Source organism: Ascaphus truei, chromosome 1 (genome assembly GCF_040206685.1).
Source record: "Ascaphus truei isolate aAscTru1 chromosome 1, aAscTru1.hap1, whole genome shotgun sequence".
NCBI classification, from domain to species: Eukaryota; Metazoa; Chordata; class Amphibia; order Anura; family Ascaphidae; genus Ascaphus; species Ascaphus truei.
The window spans coordinates 63,454,333-63,475,585 of NC_134483.1; the positions used below are offsets into that span (position 1 = coordinate 63,454,333).

General features: G+C 41.3%; 1 protein-coding gene across 1 annotated transcript in view; it reads left to right on the plus strand.

Annotated features, from left to right (window-relative positions):
- The window catches only part of PARP8 (poly(ADP-ribose) polymerase family member 8), a 332,674-nt gene extending 322,637 nt beyond the window's left edge, over positions 1–10,037 (plus strand). Inside the window, exon 26 of the mRNA XM_075589057.1 lies at positions 4,432–10,037. Within this exon, the coding sequence (XP_075445172.1) occupies positions 4,432–4,534 (103 nt within the window). The 3' untranslated portion in view covers positions 4,535–10,037. The remainder of the gene's footprint in view (positions 1–4,431) is intronic.
- Positions 10,038–21,253: the final 11,216 nt, after the last annotated feature.

Consider the following 21,253-nt stretch of genomic DNA (forward strand, 5'->3'; position numbering starts at 1 on the left):
ATTAGGATATTGCCATGTAAGCAAAATTAGGTACAGACGCAGCGGCCGTCATTCGAACATTTCACGGAGCCGTTTTTGTGTGCTCTGCTGTATTCCACGTGGCAGGCACACCTGTGTTTACCACAGTGGATTTGTTTGAATTTCATGGATTCTGATTTCTTTGGGTGCAATTCTTCGCGTATCCGTGGCAGAAATGAACGAATTGTAATGTGTACAGTACTGTGCTACTTTGTCAATTTGCAGGTGTTTAAAAACCAGAACACTAAAAATGCCATTTTCTGCACTTGATAAAAACACGAGTCAACACGCATCTTAAGGCGGTACGGTTGGAAGAAATCACGCGCCATGACATGGGTATTCCGAGGTATACACCGCGTGAAATGTTCGAATAACGGCTGCTGCATCTGTACAAGGATTTCATTTATTCACTCTAAATTCAGGTTACAGTTAAATGTTTTATTACTTGCTGTTGCCTGTTCTTAAGAGCATTAGGTGATTTCAGCTTAGTGTAGTATGAATAGAAAATCTACTTATAGAGAGGCATCTTTGTCAAACTATAAGACATTTGATATTGATTATCCTGCTGTAAACAACAAATGTGATTAGCTATTTAATAAAACACAAAACATACAGTATTAAATAATGTATCATGAATACACAGGGCAGCTGACAGCTTTCCTGGGGCCAAGGACTACAGTATAAACTGCCCCCCCCCCCCTTCTGTTGGTGGCCTTGTGATGCCCCTCTCGTTTTCTCACCCACACCCCATGTATTTATCTTTATCACTCCCCCAGCCCTCTTGTCCCATTCTCTCGCTCACATGCTCTCCTCTCCCCCCACCCCTCCCCACCATCTCCCCCTCAATCCCACTCCCTTCAGAATCGGAGATTTGATCACGTCCATTTTGCTGTGACCAAGTTGGCACCGCCGGCCGTTTCGCCAATAAGGGAAGTTCATTTAAGGGGTTTTAGCAGTTAGGGTAGGAGGTTAAGGATAGGGGTTTTAGGGTAAATGCTTAGGGCAGTGGTGTCCAAACGTTTTTAGCTGAGAGCCAGGTTAATAAAAAAGTAATCTGTCAAGTGCCACACACTAAAATATAGTATAAACATGGAATCTACATTGCACACACACCTCCCTCTCCCCCATCTTCTCTCTCTCCCTCTCCCCCATCCTCTCCCTCACCTGCCCCCCCCTTCCTATCTCTCTCTCTTCCTCTTCCCTCTCACCCACCTCCCTCTCTCTCTTCCCTTTCCCCTATCCTCTCACTCACCTCCCTCTCTCTCTTCCCTCTCCCCCATCCTCTCTCCTCCCTCTCCCCCATCCTCTCTCCTCCCTCTCCCCCATTCTCTCTCTCTCTCCACTGTCCCTATCCTCTCTCCCCCATCCTCTCCCTCTATTCCCTCCCTCTCTTCCCTCTCTCTCTGCTCCCACCATCCACTCTCTCCTCTCTCTCCCCATCCCCTCTCTATCCTCTTTCTCCCCTATCCTCTTTATCCTCCCTCTCCCCATCCTCTCCCTCACCTCCCTGTCCCCCATCCTCTCTCTCTCTTCCCTCTCACCCATCCTCTCTCTCTCTCCTCCCTTTCCCCCATCCCCTCTCTCTATCCTCTCTCTCACTCTATCCTCTCCCTCTCGCCATCCTCTCTCATCACTCTCCTCCATCCTCTCTTTGTTCTCCCTTGCTCTTTCTCACCTTCCTCTCCACCATATACACAGACACCTTGTGCCACACACTTGCCAACATACTGAGAGGAGACGGGAGATCTAGGCTATGGAGGGCTCTGCAGCACCATCTCCTGCAGAGCCCTCCATAGCCTAGTGGAAGCTGTAGTATTTTGATGCATCCGGGCAGCCCTCCTTGCCTCCTCCCCTTCCAGCCCCAACCTAGGACATTTTGAGAACTTCCCGGGGGCCTAATTGAACCTGTTGGCAGGCCGTATTTGGCCCGCTTGCCTTAGTTTGGACATCTCTGTCTTAAGGTAAGGGTTTAGGGTAAGGGCGTAGCGTTAGTATTAAGGGTTAAGATTAGGTTTTTTTTTAGGGTTCGAGGCTTACCTTAGCGGGAAACAGCTGGCGGAGAGATGTCCCAGCAGTAAGGTGAGTGGCAGCTAAATGCCGACAGTGACTCTGTCACGGTAAAATGACCGTGACCAAATGTTCTAGACCAGACTCCCTCAACCCCCCCAATTCCCCTCACTCAATTCCACTCTCTCATCCACCCCACGCACAATTTCCCCTCACAACGCCAGTTCCACGCTCGGATGCAGAAGTTGGGCCCGACTTTCGGGTGAGCGACGGACGGGCCCCCGAATCTGCCATGGCCTGGTATAATTGTCTGGCACTGCCCCCCCTGGCTATGGCCCTGTGTATACATACAAATGTAGTACAGATTACCCGACCTGTTAACACAATGCGTTCTGTTACTGCTTTACCACATTATTTCTTGCATTAACCATGGTAACAGGAGTAATAACTAATTTTACATGTGTAAAACACCTTCCAGCACGGCATAGTAAATATTCCACCTTGGGCTTTCTGTCCGCTGCAGTAGGCCAATTATTCAATCACAGCTGATCTCTCCTTTGCTTTCTGGAGAAATCATAAGGTACAGTAGTATAAGAGACATGAGCAGAGGTACACACACGGAGAAAGATTTGGGGGAAATTAAACCATGGCTTTATTCAGCCTGTGACTTTAAACAACGCAGAGCATACAAAAATAAACAAATAAACAGCCTATCATTGTGTAAGGGCTAACTCACTTCCCCAGTCCCTATCTGCAAGGCTGGGAGGAAAAGCCCCTTACCAACCTATGACCCCAAAGTCTAAAGAGGTACCTCAAAGTAGGTGGCCCTTAATGTCAGTCTCTGGGTCTGGATTGTTGTCCGTTAAGGGGCCAGCCTCTGGCAGGTTCCCAGGTTCTCTGCACCCTGGAACAGAGGTCGGGTGCCCTAGTGTCTTGGTGTCAGCAAACAATCCTCCTGTGTGCTCAAGAGTCTCCCTGTCAGTTCCCATCAGGAAGCTTTTACACTTGTCTGATTAACCAGGTGGAGACTGGTTAATTCTATAACTGCAATTAACCAGCTCCCTGCTGGATTACTCAGACCACTGAGGATTTCTATTGAAGACTCATTGAGAGTTCAATAAAAGATGTCGCTACTGTAGCATCTCCCCTACTCTGGCCTCCTATAGGACCTTTGTAAAAAAAAAAAAATTGTCGACCACTGGCATCTCTCAGCACTGTGTGCCCTCTCCTTCTCCCAAGACTAACGGCATTACATGCCACAATGCTGCCCACTCCACCCAAATGGGGTTTGCGTTAAATAATGATGTCTGCTGGCACTGTGCCAAGCTCTCCTTGGAACTTCCGCTGCTTCAGGCATGTGCTGTTTAGCGCGTCTTTTATTTTAGGATCTTTTATTTTTATTTTTATTCCTGTGCTGGGTGCTATTGCACACTCTCTGCCCTACACATTCTACGTTCTGTAGGAAAAGGGCAACGTTTCCAATTCAATTAACTGTTATCAAAATCAGTATTTTCTCACCTTTGTTTCACCGATAACTGGAAGGCAAAGAGCTTGTACTGTATGTGTCATGTGGGAGAGTAACAGGTCAAGTCCAGACTTTATCTGCCCTTCTGCAGGCTGATTAATCAATCACAGATAATCTCTGCCTTTAAATATATTTCCCAGACTCCTTTGTCAGCTGGAGAATTCATAATCCTCTGATAAAATCTTCTCCTTAGCGCGGGCCTCATATGATCATAGTTACACATTGTAAAAGCCAAAATTATTCCATAAACTGCTACAAAAATCTTACATTTCTTATTTGCCTTCACAGATGGCAACTTCAAAAATCAGTTGAAATGTAGTTTGGTACTTATGTTACTCCACCTTCACTTTATAGTTTAAGTTGGTAGTTCACTGGGAGATTGCATCTGCGTTCCTTCTGAACAAAGACACTATATTATTATTGTAGTCAATGTCCGCATTAATGGCAAGAGGAAATTATGTTTTTATTATTATAAGATATAAAAATAACTCAATCACGTATTTATGGTATATATAATTCTATTTACATTTATAACCCCTTTATATAATATCTGTATTATTAAAATGTATATGGTAAAATAGCAATTGGAACATAATCCTAAATGAAGGATCCATGTAGTCTACAAAAAAATTGCATTTCAAGCATCGCATTGCAAATAGTTATAGTTTCAACTCAGGAATTGGTTGGCTTACCTGACTCTTTGCCATTTGACAAAGAGAGAATGACTGGATATTTACCACAGACAATAAACGAGCATATGTACAGTAGGTGTTCCCGTTTTTGAAAAATTGCCAAACATCTGTGCTGTTGTTTTTGATAATTTTCTGGAAAACACAATAAAACCCCAGTTTCTTTCATTGTTTTCTTTTCTTTTTTTCTAGATATGAAGATGGGCAGGTGGGTGATACAAGTATTAACACACAAGAGCCAAGCATTCATAAAGAAATTCTGCGAGTCATTGGCAACCAAACAGCTACTGGCTAAATGTCGCACCCCCGTGGGATGTGGAGGCCTTTATCAGTTTCAAAGTTGAACTTTCTGCTGAAGAAAAATAGGAAAATATGTATTATTAATAGGCTGATCATATAAAAAAAAGAATCCTTTCAATTCGTATTGTCAATGTTTGATCTGAAAAAGCCCCAAACATTGGTGCAACAGATTTGGTATAAACTGATATAATTTCAACATATTGTGGTGTCTAAAATAATGGCAGTGAGGCTTAGATCAAGAACCGTAAGTAAGAGGTTTGTAATAATACATTAGAACATATTTTTTCATTCTCAATTTCAATTACTTGCTTGAAACTCTACTAAAATCACTATGGTTTACCTTGCAATAAATAAAATCTTCAAGTGTTTTATGGATTTTATGTTAAGGTTAATGGGAATATGAAAACATTATTGTACTGTGTGCTGTGTTTATCTGGAAGTTATATCCAAATGTTCAGCATTGGTATTGCTTATAGAATTTGTTAAACTTGTCATATGCTTTTTATTACACAGAGGTATCATAAGGTGGAAAAATGCAATAAAACATAAAAAAAAATTAAAGTTGGTACTAACATAAATCTACAGTGGATCTTTTCATCAGAAACATAATCGTTTCAGTTTTAAGTATCTTTTAACAAGGACCACTGCATGCTGGGCTCAGCACAGGAAGTGATGGCAGTGATTAGGAACAGTGGGCTGGAGTTTGCACATATGTGCATCTCTTCAAAGGTTATTGTATTCAATTAATCTATTACTCTTCCAGTAACAAAGGGCTTCATCACTTTCTCCCTTTATCTTTACATTCCTCATACTGTACAATATCCCCTCTTCTTCTAATGTTTCATGTACTCTGGAAAAGCCTTTCCTCTTGTACTGTACTGTAACTTATTAATACTCTTCAGACGTGCGAAGACAGCTTTATGCACCCTACCATGATTGTGTCCCCAGGGTGCACATGCAGAGGTCCTTAAATATACAGCTTTCAATTTATATGTAGACTAAGACTAGGTTCATATACAGTTCTTTCATTTTTGTACATGGATTATTGGAAGTGCCAAATGATGTGTTTAAGCATATTGCTAGAATTTTCAAATCGATATCCTTTTTCTTTTTAAATAAAGCAAGCTATTTTTAAAAGAATTTAGGAATTTACATTGTCTTTGGATATATGATTTGGCAGCATACAGTAACTGTTCATGTGGAGTTTGGCAGACTTTGGCATCAGTCCCTTCTTCTTGCCACCACCAATGTGTTATAAAGTGAAGTTATGCATAGTCGGAGGACAGTAATTAGTGTGATAACTAGAACTAGATCAGGATAAGGTGTACAATTATATATTAGGATTCATATCTGATTTCCATATGTAAAGTATTCTAAAGAAAATGCCCCGTGTTAATTAAGCGGTTCTAATTCCATAAGACACATTCCAGTGCCAGAAGGCATCTTACAGGCAGGCCATTCACTTATGGCATAGCACTGCTTAGTAAATATGGACCATTGTCTTTTTAGCGTTATTAAATACTCTTGTATTTATTTTGGAATGTGGAACATCATCATTCTGTGACATGTAATAAATGCACTTTGCCATATATTTGTGAATTTTATACCTTAACAGAAGAAACTTCTGCTACCAGTATGTCAATATCTATGCATACAGAACTTTGTTTTAACAAAATTCAAACATAATCCTATTGTGTGCACAAATAGATACCTGAGAAGAAACAGGTGTGCGCTGGTCCCAAAGACTCCCAGTGATAATAGATACCTACCAAACATACAACTGAGCTTTGATAAGACATTGTAGGGAAGATTCACTAAGCGCTAATAAGGCATATCGGAGGACAATATGGTGTTAACTGCCATTCAAGTCAATTTCAGTTACTACAGGATCGCGCTCCACTATCTCTTATCAGAGCTTAGTGAATACCAGCCTATGTTTCTAGATTCAAACCATAATTGTCTGATTTTTATTAATACCTTATTTATTTTTATATTACCTTTAACACCATAATTTTTCTGCAGTCACATTATAGTTTACTTGCTGTTGCAAATGTAGTGGGGTTCCTTCTATATCACTTCATCGTCTTTAGAGATGCCAAACCATGTACATTATATTGTGAACAATATGTGATCTCCGTTCTCTTAACATTTTGTGGTACATGTTACAATCACTCAGGTTTCTGCCAATGCAGTAAGAATCATTATGCTCCTGACAAAATGACATTTCACATAAAACAAAAAGGCCACAAGAAGGTGCCATTGGGCTGTTTCTTAACATAATTGAGTGCTGCTTCCTTTTTGCAACAAGCTAAAAAGAATTAACATTCAGACTTTGGGTGCTATTCATTAAACTGTGAGTTTCTGTTTGGCAGCGCCCCGATTGGGGCACTAATCACAGTTTAATGAATAACCCTCTTTGAGTGATAGCTTAGGAATTTTAGTTCGCTAACTTACATTTTTTCCCCCAAACTTCATGTGTTCATTCTATGACATTTCCATGCATCATGACTTAAACATGTTTGATCTCAAGTGAAGAATACTGTACTTTAATTACATTTCAGCTTTGCGAAAACAAGCACGCATTTTGTACAGTAAATGTGCTGACATATGTTCAGAGACAACATTCATAAACCATGTGCATAAACGATTGTATCTCACACAACCAAGAGTTTGGTGTTGCTTTTGAAAGATCTTAATGTAGAATATTATTATTTTAATACAAACTTCATGGCGTCTCAAAAAGCAATTATACTTTTGAAGGACAGTTTGCATTAAAATGCCCTTTTCCAAATTAGAAATCTTAAAAAAGAGACACTCAATGAATGGGGAAAATAAAATATTTGTGTAGGGTCCATAGACTTAATGTTGTACATTCCATTACTGATTATTATTATTATTATTATACTACAGTATGTTGGGCAAGTATCATGGTTTTATTATTTGTTAATGCTGTCCTGAGGAGTTTTGCTGACAATTAAGAAGTGATTGAAAAACTGTTTTTTCTTTTCTTCTATACATAGGACTAAATATTACAGAAGAACTGTATGAATGGCTCACAGTTTGGTTTACATTTATGCCCAAGTTTGGAAAAATCTGTATATACAGTATATTCAAACAATTTAGTTTAGCAAATTCTTTATTTGGTATTTTCCATTTAGCACAAAATTGAACAGTATAAAGGGAAAAGTTATAGAAAAAAGAGGGGACAGTAATAAAATCATAGGCAATACGCTCCCGTAATATATTAATTCATGTTTATTCTCCATTTTGCTGCAAAATGGTGTACTTTTTGCCAATTTTATGCCAGAGCCCGTTTACCTTCCATTCCTACAGTCCTGAAGGAACCACATGGTTCTTGCAAAGGCACAGTAATTGGTGGGGCTGGACCTTGCCGGCTTGCCATCTACTTGCACAAGCAGAGGGTTGCGAGTAGAGTTGGGCAAATTTGGATCCGCAGTGGATCGGCCGGTTCCTTTGGTCCGCGGATTTCCGCAGATCAAGCTCAAAAAGGGCAATTTGTGTTTTGCGTATTTTAAATTATTATTGCCAATACATTCCACAGATTCCGCAATCCGTTGGTTGATTTTTAAGAATCCGCCAATGAGTTGCTGAATCCGTGGTCTGGGTTCTACAAAACCATCAACGGATTGTATCCAATCGCAGTTTTTGAGGAATCCATGCGGATTAAAAATGACCAAATCAGTTTGAGAATTTTACACCGCAAAACGGATTTGGGGGGGGGGGGTGGTCCGCAAAAATCCGGGAAACGGGTTTGGACAGATTTGTCCATTTCTAGTTGAGAGTTTAGAGGTCTGTTGCTCAGGATTCTAAGTCTCCTTTCCTTCTCGAATCCTCACACTGGAATGGGCAATTGTGCAGTCGGTAGAAATGGCCAATGTCACATGAGGCCTGACTGGGGCAGATGGCAAGTGCCCTCGCACACTGAGTGTGAGGCTTGTTGTTCATCAGGATTTTCCCCCTCATAAAGCATTAGCTGCCTACAATACTGTATGCTTTAGGCAGCCAAGTAGACCTCTTTTCCGAGCCATAGACTAACTATACCAAACCCCAGTATTACTCACTAGTCCAAACTCGAACTCCAATAGGATATTGGTGTATATCTGTGTGTCCGTGCCCTATTTATGGTATTTGCAGTAAACAATTTCATGCAAAGTTGCTGAAGAATGCATTTTTTTCCTCACCACAATTTACAGTAAATAAAGGTTGGCAAATATTTACAAATGTTGATGAATGAAGTTCTCATCAGCCGTGAAAGTCCAATATTCACCTGTTTCGCAAACTTGTGTGAAAGTTTTGCACATCTCTCCTAAGTATTACAACTTAGGCAAGAACCTGCCGCTAAATCAATATATTGTGAAATTTCTACAAATATCTCTGTTCACTATTCAGTGACTGATAAAATGTGCTCCTTTGTAGAACATAAAGTATTCTTCTAAGTGATTTACAGCAGTGATGAGGTAAACATTTCTTTGCAACATTCACAACTATTGCTGCTTAAAGTGGAGTCTCACCTACTGTAGCTACATGAAGCAAATTGCAAAGAGCAAGTATTGCATTGAAAGCGAAAGCACTCCAGCAACCTCTGAACTCCATTTAATACCATTTCTAATGTGTTTTAAGTTTTGTTTCGTCAACTGAGATATTTTAGGAAGCGTTTCAGCTAGCCTTACTACAAAACAGCACAACTAATATGGTCATATAGTATACAAAACACATCGCTTTTGTAAAGGGCTAATTAGCTTTTATTCATAACTAGAAGTAAAGGGCCACAGCGATTGCAAACTTGTAGTCATGGCTAACTCAGAAAGCAGCTAATAAAACATGCATTGTGGCAGCAAAACTGAAGAAGGCCAATATTACGATTTAATATATTCATATTTTCTGAAATAAATAAAACAAGCAGAGAAAGAAAGTGAATGGCCAAGAGTAATGTATGTTGAACTACACTTTTAAGCTTTGTTTACCATTAACATGATGTATTTTTGTATATTATGCCACTGGAGACATTGCAGTAGCCCTGCAGATGCTAACAAAAACACATTGGGAAATTGTAAAAAAAAAAAAAAAAGTAGTTCAAAAATAAAAGTTCAGCAGCTCAATGTATGAAAGGCGACACAAAACAGTAAACCTATAAAGGCCCCTCTTAATTCATATGTATATTTAGCTATCAAAGGGTTAAATAGCCCAGTAAACAATATATTATCACCTAATAGCCATGTACAATAATATTCTGCTTTAGGATATTTTATGGCAACCTGTTTAATGATTCCAGACTTTTGATACTTGTATTTTTCTTAATCCTAACTCTTTACTGAAACTGTACGATAGTAATTTTAATTTTATAGCTATTGGTACAATAAGTGAACCTGTTAAATAAAGCTAAGCTTATAACTTTCCTTTTAAAGTTGTTAAAAATAACATACTGTGTGCTTACGGTCAAATGTAACACATTTGTAACCTTTTTTTTTGTACTATAAAATGGTATTCTTTTCTTCTTGTTTTTGTTATATGCAAGAAAAAATAATAAATGAGAATAAAAATCATTGAGTATTTGAAAAAATGTTTTTTGCTCTTAAGATCTTGTTGTCTATTTATTTTTAATCTTATGTTTTCTCATCTAAAAAGTAATTCATAAGAAATATTTATAAATCACTGCAAATAACAAATATGTAAAAAGAAAATCAATGATTTACTTGCAAATTTCTCAAGTTTCTTTCCAGGTATCATGCATCTCACCATGTGGCGTACAGTTTGTTTAGGCGTACAGTATACTGTATATAGTAAATAAGCCCACTGCTAAATTATACTCAACTCCTAAATTATACTCAACTCCTTTCTCCTCCTGCAGCAAAACCCCAAATTGGAGAGGCAAGATTTCTGGCTTTCACTTTCTGGGTGAAAAGTGCATGCGCATGAAATGTCAAATGGTGCATTTTATCTGCATGGATCATTCTTAATAACCATCAGATTTTTATTGTGTCAAATTGTTTTCCGTATTCATGCAATTTTCTATGGAAGTTTTTGGATGAAATTCACCATTTACTTCAATGGGGAATTTCGGTACATATAGAATCAGCCCCAATATCGGAGTTTAATGCATAGGCCCCGTATAATTAACCTGCATAAAAAAATGCTTCTTATGTTTAGGAATTGAATATATTTAACAAAAACTACTATAAAACCCCAAAGCCAGAATCAATTTTACAGCAAATTGAGCTCAATTATTACAGCTATTTTTAATACCAACATGTTTCACCATTTTCAAATGTGCATCAATTTACTCAAGTAAAAAAAAAATATTTGTTGGAGATGTAAATGAGCATGTTAATGGGTAATTTTCCAATATTGCATATGATATCCAATAAACTAGGATATCCAGTGACATGTACATGATTGCATGTAGAAAGGAAAAGCTCTGGCACATGGTTAATACAATTAATATCTAGTCCTAATTGGAATAAAGGAGAAGAATCCTATGCGGACAACAGTGTTGTAAACACAAATATACATTTATTTAAAAAACCTTTGTAACTGAACTAACAATGTTCAGTTTTGAACCTGATCGTAAAACACAAATATGCATAAACAATATAAAAACAATCATGATAAAAATTCCATTTGGCCCTGATGATGGTAATTAGATAACCAGATAAAGATGAGACTGAGAGGTAATATGAAACGTGTCCTCTTGGTTGTCTATTCCTTTTTTCAGGTGTATCAGAATGTTTGGAGAGAGAAAGATTTTCTCTGTTGCTACAGTTTAGTAGGTTGTCTTTGGAGGGAATTTTAACTCTCTTTTGATGTAGTCAATCCTATATATGGATTTTTTTATTTCTTCTCCAACACTTTATTCTGATTTGGATGTGAGTTCGATTTTGGTAGTAACTAAAGTATAACAATTTTGAAGGAGCATCTTCTATATTGCACAGTAATTTAAATGTATATTGTACAGTCTCTCAAAATGCAATTTACTCTCCAGGTAGTAATTTGGAGTAGATCACTCATATAGGGTCAATGGGATGATTTCATCGCTGGATCAGTGGATCAAATCTATCTTGTTGTCGGCGCGCCCGGGTGCTGGAGCACCCGGCAGGTACCTAACTATACCAAGTGCACCAACTTTACACCTATTCTAGTGGGCAGCGCTGTCACACATTGGGGGGTGGGACTCTTGGGAACAGGGTGGGGGGGTTACGGCCATGCGAGGCCAGGAGGGTAGCTGTACCTTTTTACAGTTCATTAGTAACGATTATGATATAAGTGTTGTTAGTAAAAGCTGTTATTCCATACTGTGTGTGATTACTCTTATTATTGGTTCCTGTGAGGGGCTCCTCCCACTACATTGGGATCCCTCGCAGGTGGAGGCGCTGCACAGAGACGTTAATTATATCACCCCAGGCTCCCCCGTGATGGAGCCTTGAGCCCTCTGTGAGCCAACAGGTAACGGCAGCAAAAATAGCCTCCTTGTTTAGGGGGAAACAGGGCTATATCAGCATATTCACATGTCTCAGACAGGTCTGCAACCCTGCCTTTCACTTTTATCTCTTAGCATACAGCGCTTCCACTGCAGTCAGGGACTCTGGGAAATGGCATGCAAATGTGCACACAGTTTTTGCTCAGGGGAAACAGCCAAATGGGATATTTAGGAAACAATACTCATAGTACTATAGGAAATTTGATGTTTACCTTGTATATGTAAAATAATTCAATGTGAGTTTGTTTTAGTGCTTATAAAACAGATATTATTACAGGCTGGTAAACAGATATTATTATAGACAGCATCAGATATGATTGTGCCTTCTGAAACGTTTGCATATTTATGTCTGCAAATGAAAATATAATGTCACAGAACAGACCACTCTGCACTGTCAAGACATAAAATGTCACACCTTAAGCTTTGGCACAGCCCTAAAGGGAATCAAATGTAAACCCACATCAACTTCCAGAAATAATTCACAGGTTATTATAGACAAAGACGTGTTTCCTAATTGATATTACATCCTGTGATCTGCCAATGCTGCAGCTTTTCCGATGTAATATGCAAGTCAATTAATAGAAAATATTTTTTTTTTGCTTGTATGTTATTTTATTTTAAATTCTAAACAAATTTGGAGGATATTAAATACTCTACTATTTACAGCGGCAATAAATTAAGAACAGAGTTGTATTTTTACTGGAAACTATATTTATGTCCATTTTTGGGGGTTAAAGACTGTAAAATGAATTCCTGGTTCGTCGCAGCTGCAGAAGTTTAAAGCTGTGATTTCTACCACATCAATACCTCCAAATCATTTAAATTTATGATATTTTCTGTGATTAGTTTTCTCTTCCTATATATTGCTAACGCCACATTTCTCACTTGGGTCATAAAATTATGAAAGGTATAGTAGCGATATACAGTGCAGACTTCCTTGCACCTTATTGTTGATGTACAGTACATTAAAATTGAAGAGTAGAAGTAATTTCCTGCGGTTGTTAATCATACTAATGCAGAGCAGACCTTTCATGGAAGTCAGGATACTATCTGTAGGTTTTGTCCTATGCACCATATTCTGACTAGCAAAACTGCTGTTATGAAATAGTAGGATATTGTTGCTTCAGCTTATATGGACTGTAAACATATCTAATATGTAATGTCATTACATTCATACAAAAAGGAAAACATTATTACTACTTATTTAATAAAAATGATGCATCATCTACCTTTATTAATTATCGAAATGTTATGACGTTTTGTATCTCAACATAATAATAATATTAATAATAATAGTAATAATATGTTTTAATGTTTTAGGGATAGTTTTCTAAACTAGATATATTATTAAAAAAAATATTTGAACTCATACTGATGAAGTAGATGTTATCACTTCCAATGTCGCCTTTGCAGCGTAATATATACAGTATATATAAATATATATATATATATATATATATAAAAGAAAAAGAGTGATTAAAGTAGCGCCAATCGTGAAACAGTGAAATAGTATGTGATAATAACAAGTCTCCCTGGAGCCCGCAACCTGCTGCTTCTACCATTAGCAGAGGTTGCTGTTTGGACCCTGTGGCTTGCTGCTCAACCCAGGGTGACGTACATACGGATACAGAGCCCAGGAAGTGATCGGAGCATCTGCCTGTTTGCCACGTGTCTACGAATAGCTGCTGCCGGAGTTCCATCACTGTGCATCACTGCTTATTTATATTGGACATCTTGTAAGTAGGATTCCGGTTTTACCAACCGGATACGAAATCTGCTTCAAGCGTTTTTTAGTTGTCTATTAAATTTACTCCTTATTAATAATATTAGTCAGCCTACTTGTCATTGTTTTGTGTTTGTCTTGTCTTGTGATGTTTGCATTTATCATCGTTGCACTATGATTGTTTTTCTTTTCTTTTATCTCATTTGCATCACGTATGTAAATTCCTGCTGTGGAGCCTGCAGTTGAAGTTTGGACTCTCCTGTAGTGGACTTTGTATCTCATTTGGACTCCACAATAGTTCCTATTTTGGACTTTAAAGGCGCCGGTTTGTATTGTTATTGCTTGATAATAACAAGTATAATAGTTGCAAAATACAAACAAACCTATAAAAAAATATAAAATAATTCCCATAAAATAAAAATGATAAACAAACTAAAATATACACTCTAATATGACAAATATACATGCATATTAATAGAAATAATATATAGTCCAAGTGTAATGTCCAAACCCTAAGGTAAGTCCTGATGGATGATAACAGGACAATGTACAGGATCCAGGGGTCCACGGCAGCTCTCAATTGGAAGAACCAGTTCCAATGCAGAATCTATAAGAACAAAAAAACAGAGAGCGCACGCCCCATAGTGTAACACTGTAACATTTAATATGGGGAAGGGAATGGTGGAGGGATTAAAAACACTCACAATGTACACGTGTATATAAAGCATTTTGTGATAAAAATCACCACCGAGGCAGGCAACGTCTCGTGACAGGTTAGCAGTCCAACAGCAATACTGGAACAAGGCACCCGACAGCGTTATTCCTTTGAACGATCACTAGAAGTCCTCCATGTAGTATGGTATTGGAGCAGGCCTCAATAGTGCATCATGCACACTCCGGCCGTAAAGCGTGTATGCAACGTGATGACGCGATGTCGCGCCTGTTTCTTTTCTTTATTCATAGGTATCAACAGGGAGTAGTGACCCCTTTGAAACGGGCTGCCTATACCTGGATGCTTTATTTTGGAACAGGACTTTGTGTTTTCTGAGGTTTTTTATTTATTTATAAAATATTTTACCAGGAAGTAATACATTGAGAGTTACCTCTCGTTTTCAAGTATGTCCTGGGCACAGAGTAAAACAAATAATACATGGTTACAAATACAGTTACATAAATGAACAGGGTATACATTATATACAAGACATTGCGTGCACAGTTAAAGAAAATATATATTATGGGCGAATGAAACAGTTACAGACCAGATTAAAATGTGAGACAGCCTTAGATTTGAAAGAACTTAAACTGGTGGTGGATGTGAGAGTCTTTGATAGGTTGTTCCAGTTTTGGGGTGCACGGTAGGAGAAGAAGGAACGTCCGGATACTTTGTTGAGCCTTGGGACCATGAACAGTCCCTTTTAGGTTTTTTCATTCACTTTTATATTTTTATTATCACATTTTTTACGTCATGTTTATATGATATTATTTTTAAATATTAAAGTATTAGGTTATTATTATTGAATTTATTAATTCACTTCAGAACCTATTATCCTTGGTCAATACTGGTTTTAGTATATTTTACCCACTTATGCCACCCCATTGGATGTATTCATAGTTGGATTACTTAAATCACAGTTTTGTTTAGGCTGTATTAGAGGCGCTACTCCGCTTTTTTGTTTTGTTTTGATATATATATATATATATATATATATATATATATATATATATATATATATATATATATATATATCCCTGGTAGGTTGGGCTATTATTCTGTCCTCCTTCTGTGCAATAATCCCTGGTAAGAGCAGGTTTGCCAGGAGTTAAGATGGGTTCTCCATATTCACTGTAGTTCAGTTGGTCAGAGAAGGTAGTGCTCAGGCCTTGTGTCAGTCAAGCGCACAGGGGTGGGGCTACTGGATCTGTACTAAATGAGCTGCATTTCCTGTTTTCAGTTAGTTGCTCCTACCTTGAGAGGAGCTCAGTCACCAAACCCAGTTGTGCAGGGACCTGGCAATCTGTGGCCCTCCCTTAGGTGAGAGGAGAGTAGATTGTTCCCACTACTCTGATATGGGGTAGTGGAAGAGCTAGGCCTGCTTCCAGGGCCCTGACTGGGAGTGAAAGGCCAGGGTCATCCTGAGGGAGAACTCCTGAGAAGTACTGCTGTGGCTGTGTATGCTACAGTGTGCTGCAGAGGAAATAAAGTGTTCCTGATTATAAAGAAGCGGTTGAGACTGGAATCTCTCATCCCTGAGTGGGACATTCTATTCCAGGGATTCCACCCCATATCCTGGGGCCTGCAATAGATGGAGGCGCTGAAAGAGTGAGTACGTACTGGGTATGTCCCCAGAAGCCTGTCCTGACCTTCCCTATAATACCATCAAGCGGGAGACTCAGGAGTCCTGTAAGCCAGCAGGTGCACCCCACTATTATGCCTTGTAACCAGAGTAGCACTTCCCCTAGGAGACCCTATATGCGATTGGGGTAGGGGGAATACCCGTTACAATTGGAGGCGCTGCTGAGATAATCAGGACAGGCTTTCAGCGAAGCAAAACTGAAAGATTTAAAGTATGCTTCCAGAACAAGTGCTGCTGAAAGGGGGAAGTCTAGGTGTAGTCAGGAGAATGAAAAACCTCGCAAAGCACACCCTAGACTGCCCTAAAGGGTGAATAGGTCTGGAGACAAGGCTATTGCTGTTCTAGTCAAACCTGAGGCGGGTAGTCACGATGCCTATGGGGTGGCCTGGTTAACACAGTTAAGAGGGACCCCTGGATAGAATCCACGATACAGGCACCCAAGAGGGGGAGACACGAGTACTGCACAGGGAAGAGCCCAGAGTACTACTAGCCAGTAGCCAGACTATGAACCGCAGAGCACGTGTACTGGACTGTCATCGTGTGCAGTGTACTACAGAAAGATTTTTGCCTAGCCTGGGGTATGCCGAGGCTACCACTTGTCGGAGGCTACATGTATTGCAGTGTTCACATGAGAGCGAGTTCCCTGCCAAACAGTGAGGGTTGCGCTACTGTAAAAATTGTGGGTTCACCTAAGATGGCGGCTGCTATATGCGATAGTGCACCGCGCGGTGCGAAGAAGCTAAAATGGTGGTTCCCGCCGAGTCTGGATGGCGCACGTGCTGCGTGCAAAAAGACTGTGAGCAGAGTATTTGCAGAGATTTGTCCGGGTCTGGCGCGAAAGCTAGAGCCCCGCCTATGTGCACGAAGTGGCGCGAAAGCAGGAGCCACAGCCCCCTGCCCTGTGACTGGCTCATCGAAGAGTTCACGTCATGAGAAAATACCCAGTGACCCTCCTCTAATCTCCAAAAGAGGGAGGGGTCACAGTGAAAGCCAACGTCACGCCTTGCTACCGAGTGCCCCTCCTCTAATCTCCACCAGAGGGAGGGGGCACAATGAGAGACAATCCCAGAGTTTTACCCAAACTGAAGGAGGAGCTGGATGCGATCTGCCGCAACCTAAGACTGATGGAACATGGCGGGCCAGAGGAGTGAGCTACCCTTTCTTTTGTGCCCGTGTATACATAAAGTAAGGGCAGGCGAATCGGACTTTGCCTATTACTCGCTGCCAGAAGGTTTCCTGGATGTACTCACTGATGGGATCAGAAGCTTGCGGTGTTTGGGCCCTGACTGTGTATGCCTGGGAGAAGACCTTGTTTGGGGGGCTATTTTCTTTGTGAATGGGGCAAGCCATCTTTTGTCTAGCCCGCTTATGCCTACCATTGGGGAGTACCAAGCCCCGACGACTGAGACAAGGCCCGAGCCGGTTCCAGAGACCGCAACCCAAATGCTACCGGGTGAGGTGATCGAACCTAACGAGGCCAGAGCCGGTCCTCTAGTGTCAGCAAAGCCCGATGGCCTTCGTTCCAAAGCCACTATCCAAAGTGAGGTACCAAGGTACCTGTCCCCAAGGTGTGGGGCTTACTATATGGGGCCTGTGGAGCCACCACCTACTACTACGGACCGGTCTAATGGCCCAGCGGTTATGCCATGCAAAGTGGGTCACGTCGATGCTACCCATGAGGGCCCGTGCACCCTAATAGATGTTTCAGGGGGTCCGTGCACCCCGGTTCCAGACCTGGTTCCAGAGCTGGAACATCTGATGGCGGAACCCGGGAAGGAGGTGTCCCTGCCCCACTCGTCCGACGACAGTTCCAGGATGGTGATGATGCGCCAACCGGCAGACAACCCAGCGATCCGATGAAGGAAGAGCCACCTACTTGCAACGCAGAGTGGCTGAGTCCAGAGACCACCCCATGGCGAGCGCTGGTGCGCCCAGGACCACGGCGAAATTCCACGGCCCTGGCAGTGTCCAGTACAGCAGAGGCGGTACCTGCGACTGTTCCAGACGAACCGACAATCATCGCGTACCAGCGGAGCGGTGAGGTACCACCCTCGTGCTCCCGACAGGCTGCTGCGGAGGAGTCTCAGGAGATGAGGCCCAGCCCGGTGCCTACTTCTGCGTGAAGGACCACAGCGAACTTCCGGTGCAGTGTCCTGTGTATGACGTACTTCCGGTGCAGGACTTGGCCTTGCACCGGGATCTCACGATGTCTCCCCATGATGACGTCAGTTACAAGGCGACCTCCGGAGCGGACTGGGACTGTGCTGCGACCGCTCCGGTAAGTAGCGCCCTCTCCAGGCGAGAAATGGACCACTACATTTACAGGGTGGTAAACCAAGGGAAACGCTGGCCTGTCGTGGATGCGTCCAAGCAGCCAACGTCCCCTGCGGTAGGCCGTGGCCTAGTTGAAGCCCAGGACTTTGCCCCGGGCACTGTTGCTTCCTATGCCCCAGTCTCTGGCCCCATTACCCCTGCCATTGCCCCTGTCCCTGTCCCACCTGGTTCGGATTCCAGATACAGTCACTACGGGTCACTGGGTGAACAGGGGGTCCCCAAGCCATTCACTGATTACAAGGACTGGGTGGGTTTGGTTCACGACTCTGGGGAATTGGGTAATGATGTTGTTCATATTGTGCCTGTTGCTCGGGTAAAACCCTATGTGCCTCCAGTGTCTGACAGAGTTGTCAGAAATCACCAAAAGTCATTACTTTATTTTCACCACTCAGTAGAGGGGGGGATTTAGTTTGAAATGGGTTCCAATGATGAGGAAAGATCAGATGAGGAAAATTGGGATACTAATAGCTCCCTAGAGGATTGGGATCTTAAAGTATCAGATGAGAATTGGTATAATGAAGAAAGGGTGCCTTACATCTCCAGGAGATGCCTTAAGAAAGTGTATGGGCATGATCCTCTCCGACCATTAGCACCCTTGTCTAAATTATGGGATGATTGTAGGTGTCCAGTATACCACCCAGAGTGTTATGGTACTTCTGCTCTAAACCCAGTGGACCATGCTGTGCGCAGGCCACCCTAAGAGGGTATAGCTAGTACAAGTAAATACATATCCTGAGGGTAGGGTAGTAAAGGAACCTGATCCCAGGTATTACTGTTAGTAGCGGATTATCCACGTTTGGAGAAATCCTAGTTCTTTTGTGTCACCATCTAAGGAGGGTATATAACCTGCAAATGTAATAACACTGTATTATGGTGAATAATATGTCATGTTATTTTGTTTTGTACAGGTTGTTCGCCTGCAGGATGGACCCGCAAATTTAGGTCCAAGTGGGGACCATTGGATTCCAACAGAGGGAGAGTATAGCCCTGGTAGGTTTGGCTATTATTCTGTCCTCCTTTTTTGCAATAATCCCTGGTAAGGGCAGGTTTGCCAGGAGATAAGATGGGTTCCCCCTACTCACTGTAGTTCAGTTGGTCAGAGAAGGTATTGCTCATACCTTGTGTCAGTAAAGGACACAGGGGTGGGGCTACTGGATCTGTACTAAATGAGCTGCATTTCCTGTTTTCAGTTAGTTGCTCCTACCTTGAGAGGAGCTCAGTCACCAAACCCAGTTGTGCAGGGCTCTGCCAATCTGTGGCCCTCCCTTAGGGGAGAGGAGGGTAGACTGTTCCCACTACTCTGATAGGGGGTAGTGGAAGAGCTAGGCCTGCTTCCAGGGCCCTGACTGGGAGTGAAAGGCCAGGGTCATCCTGAGAAGTACTGCTGTGACTGTGTATGCTGTACAGTGTGCTGCAGAGGAAATAAAGTGTTCCTGATTATAAAGAAGCGGTTGTGAGATTGGAATCTCTCATCCCTGAGTGGGATGTTCTATTCCAGGGATTCCACCCCATATCCTGGGGCCTGCAATAGATGGAGGCGCTGAAAGAGTGAGTACGTACTGGGTATGTCCCCAGACGCCTGCCCTGACCTTCCCCATAATTCCATCAAGCGGGAGACTCAGGAGTCCTGTAAGCCAGCAGGTGCATCACACTATTATGCCTTGTAACAAGAGTAGCAGTTCCCCCAGGAGACCCTATATGCGATTGGGGTAGGGGGAATACCCGTTACATATATATAAAACAAAGTGGGAGCTGGGTGCACACCAAAATGTAAATTAATATGAAAGTATACTTAAAAGATCAGGTGCTTGCAGATGGACAGGGAACACCAACCGGTCCAGGGATAAATACAGAAAAGATCAAAAACTGCAGAACTCACAGATGAAAAAAGAGAATTTAATCCAAAATCATCAGGCAGTTTGACAAAAAAAACCCCAGAGCAACGCACGTTTCAGACCCACTGGTCTTTTCTCAAGCTCTATATAGATATATATATAGAGAGTCCGGTTGCAGGGTCCTATTGGCGACTCCCAGTCTTCTGCTTTCTTATCACCTAGAAAATGCAGAAATAGTTTAAAAGGATCCATTCCACAGCTTCACACTTACTGAGGCTGGTGGATGGAAAGTCCAGGCCAGAGTTTATAATGGTTCTAATTCCCTTCACCTGCTCTCCTAATTAAGGAACAGGTATTTATTTCAGGTAGGTGTACTGCTTCACTCTCTCTCCTAGAGCCTGGAGGCTGTGGGTATCCAGTTCGGGGAGGATGCCCTCTTCACATATCGCAGTACTTAGAAGAATTGCCTGGACTCTTGGGATGCTGTCAGCATCTATCAGATAAGAACTCAATGTATATTTCTGTGCCTAAATACTAAGGATATTATTGAGTATATGGTAAACCTAAACAGAAGTGTGTTATTTAAGATGGGGACCAGGTTAGTTGGCCAGCAACAATTAGAAAGGCTTATGCTGCTGTATAGTTAGTTTCCCTAAAAGGGATAGGCTTTACTTTTATGAATTCGTTTTCTTAAAGTGATGGGCTATATGAAATATTGTGTCACTAATGTAAGAACAAACTGCTGAAGGTTAATGGCTGGGTGCCTCCAATGAGTATTTGCTAAAACTGCAGTCCCCTACTGGGACGAAATACAAACTGGCAGAAGCCTGAGTTAAGCACTATAATGCTACGTGATCCTTGTTTTTCTCTAAATAAACCTAATAACTCTGTCGGGAAAAGTCCAGACAGACGTCAGCGCGACGCAAGGGTGGAGTTTGTATATATATATATATATTAAAAAAAACATATATAG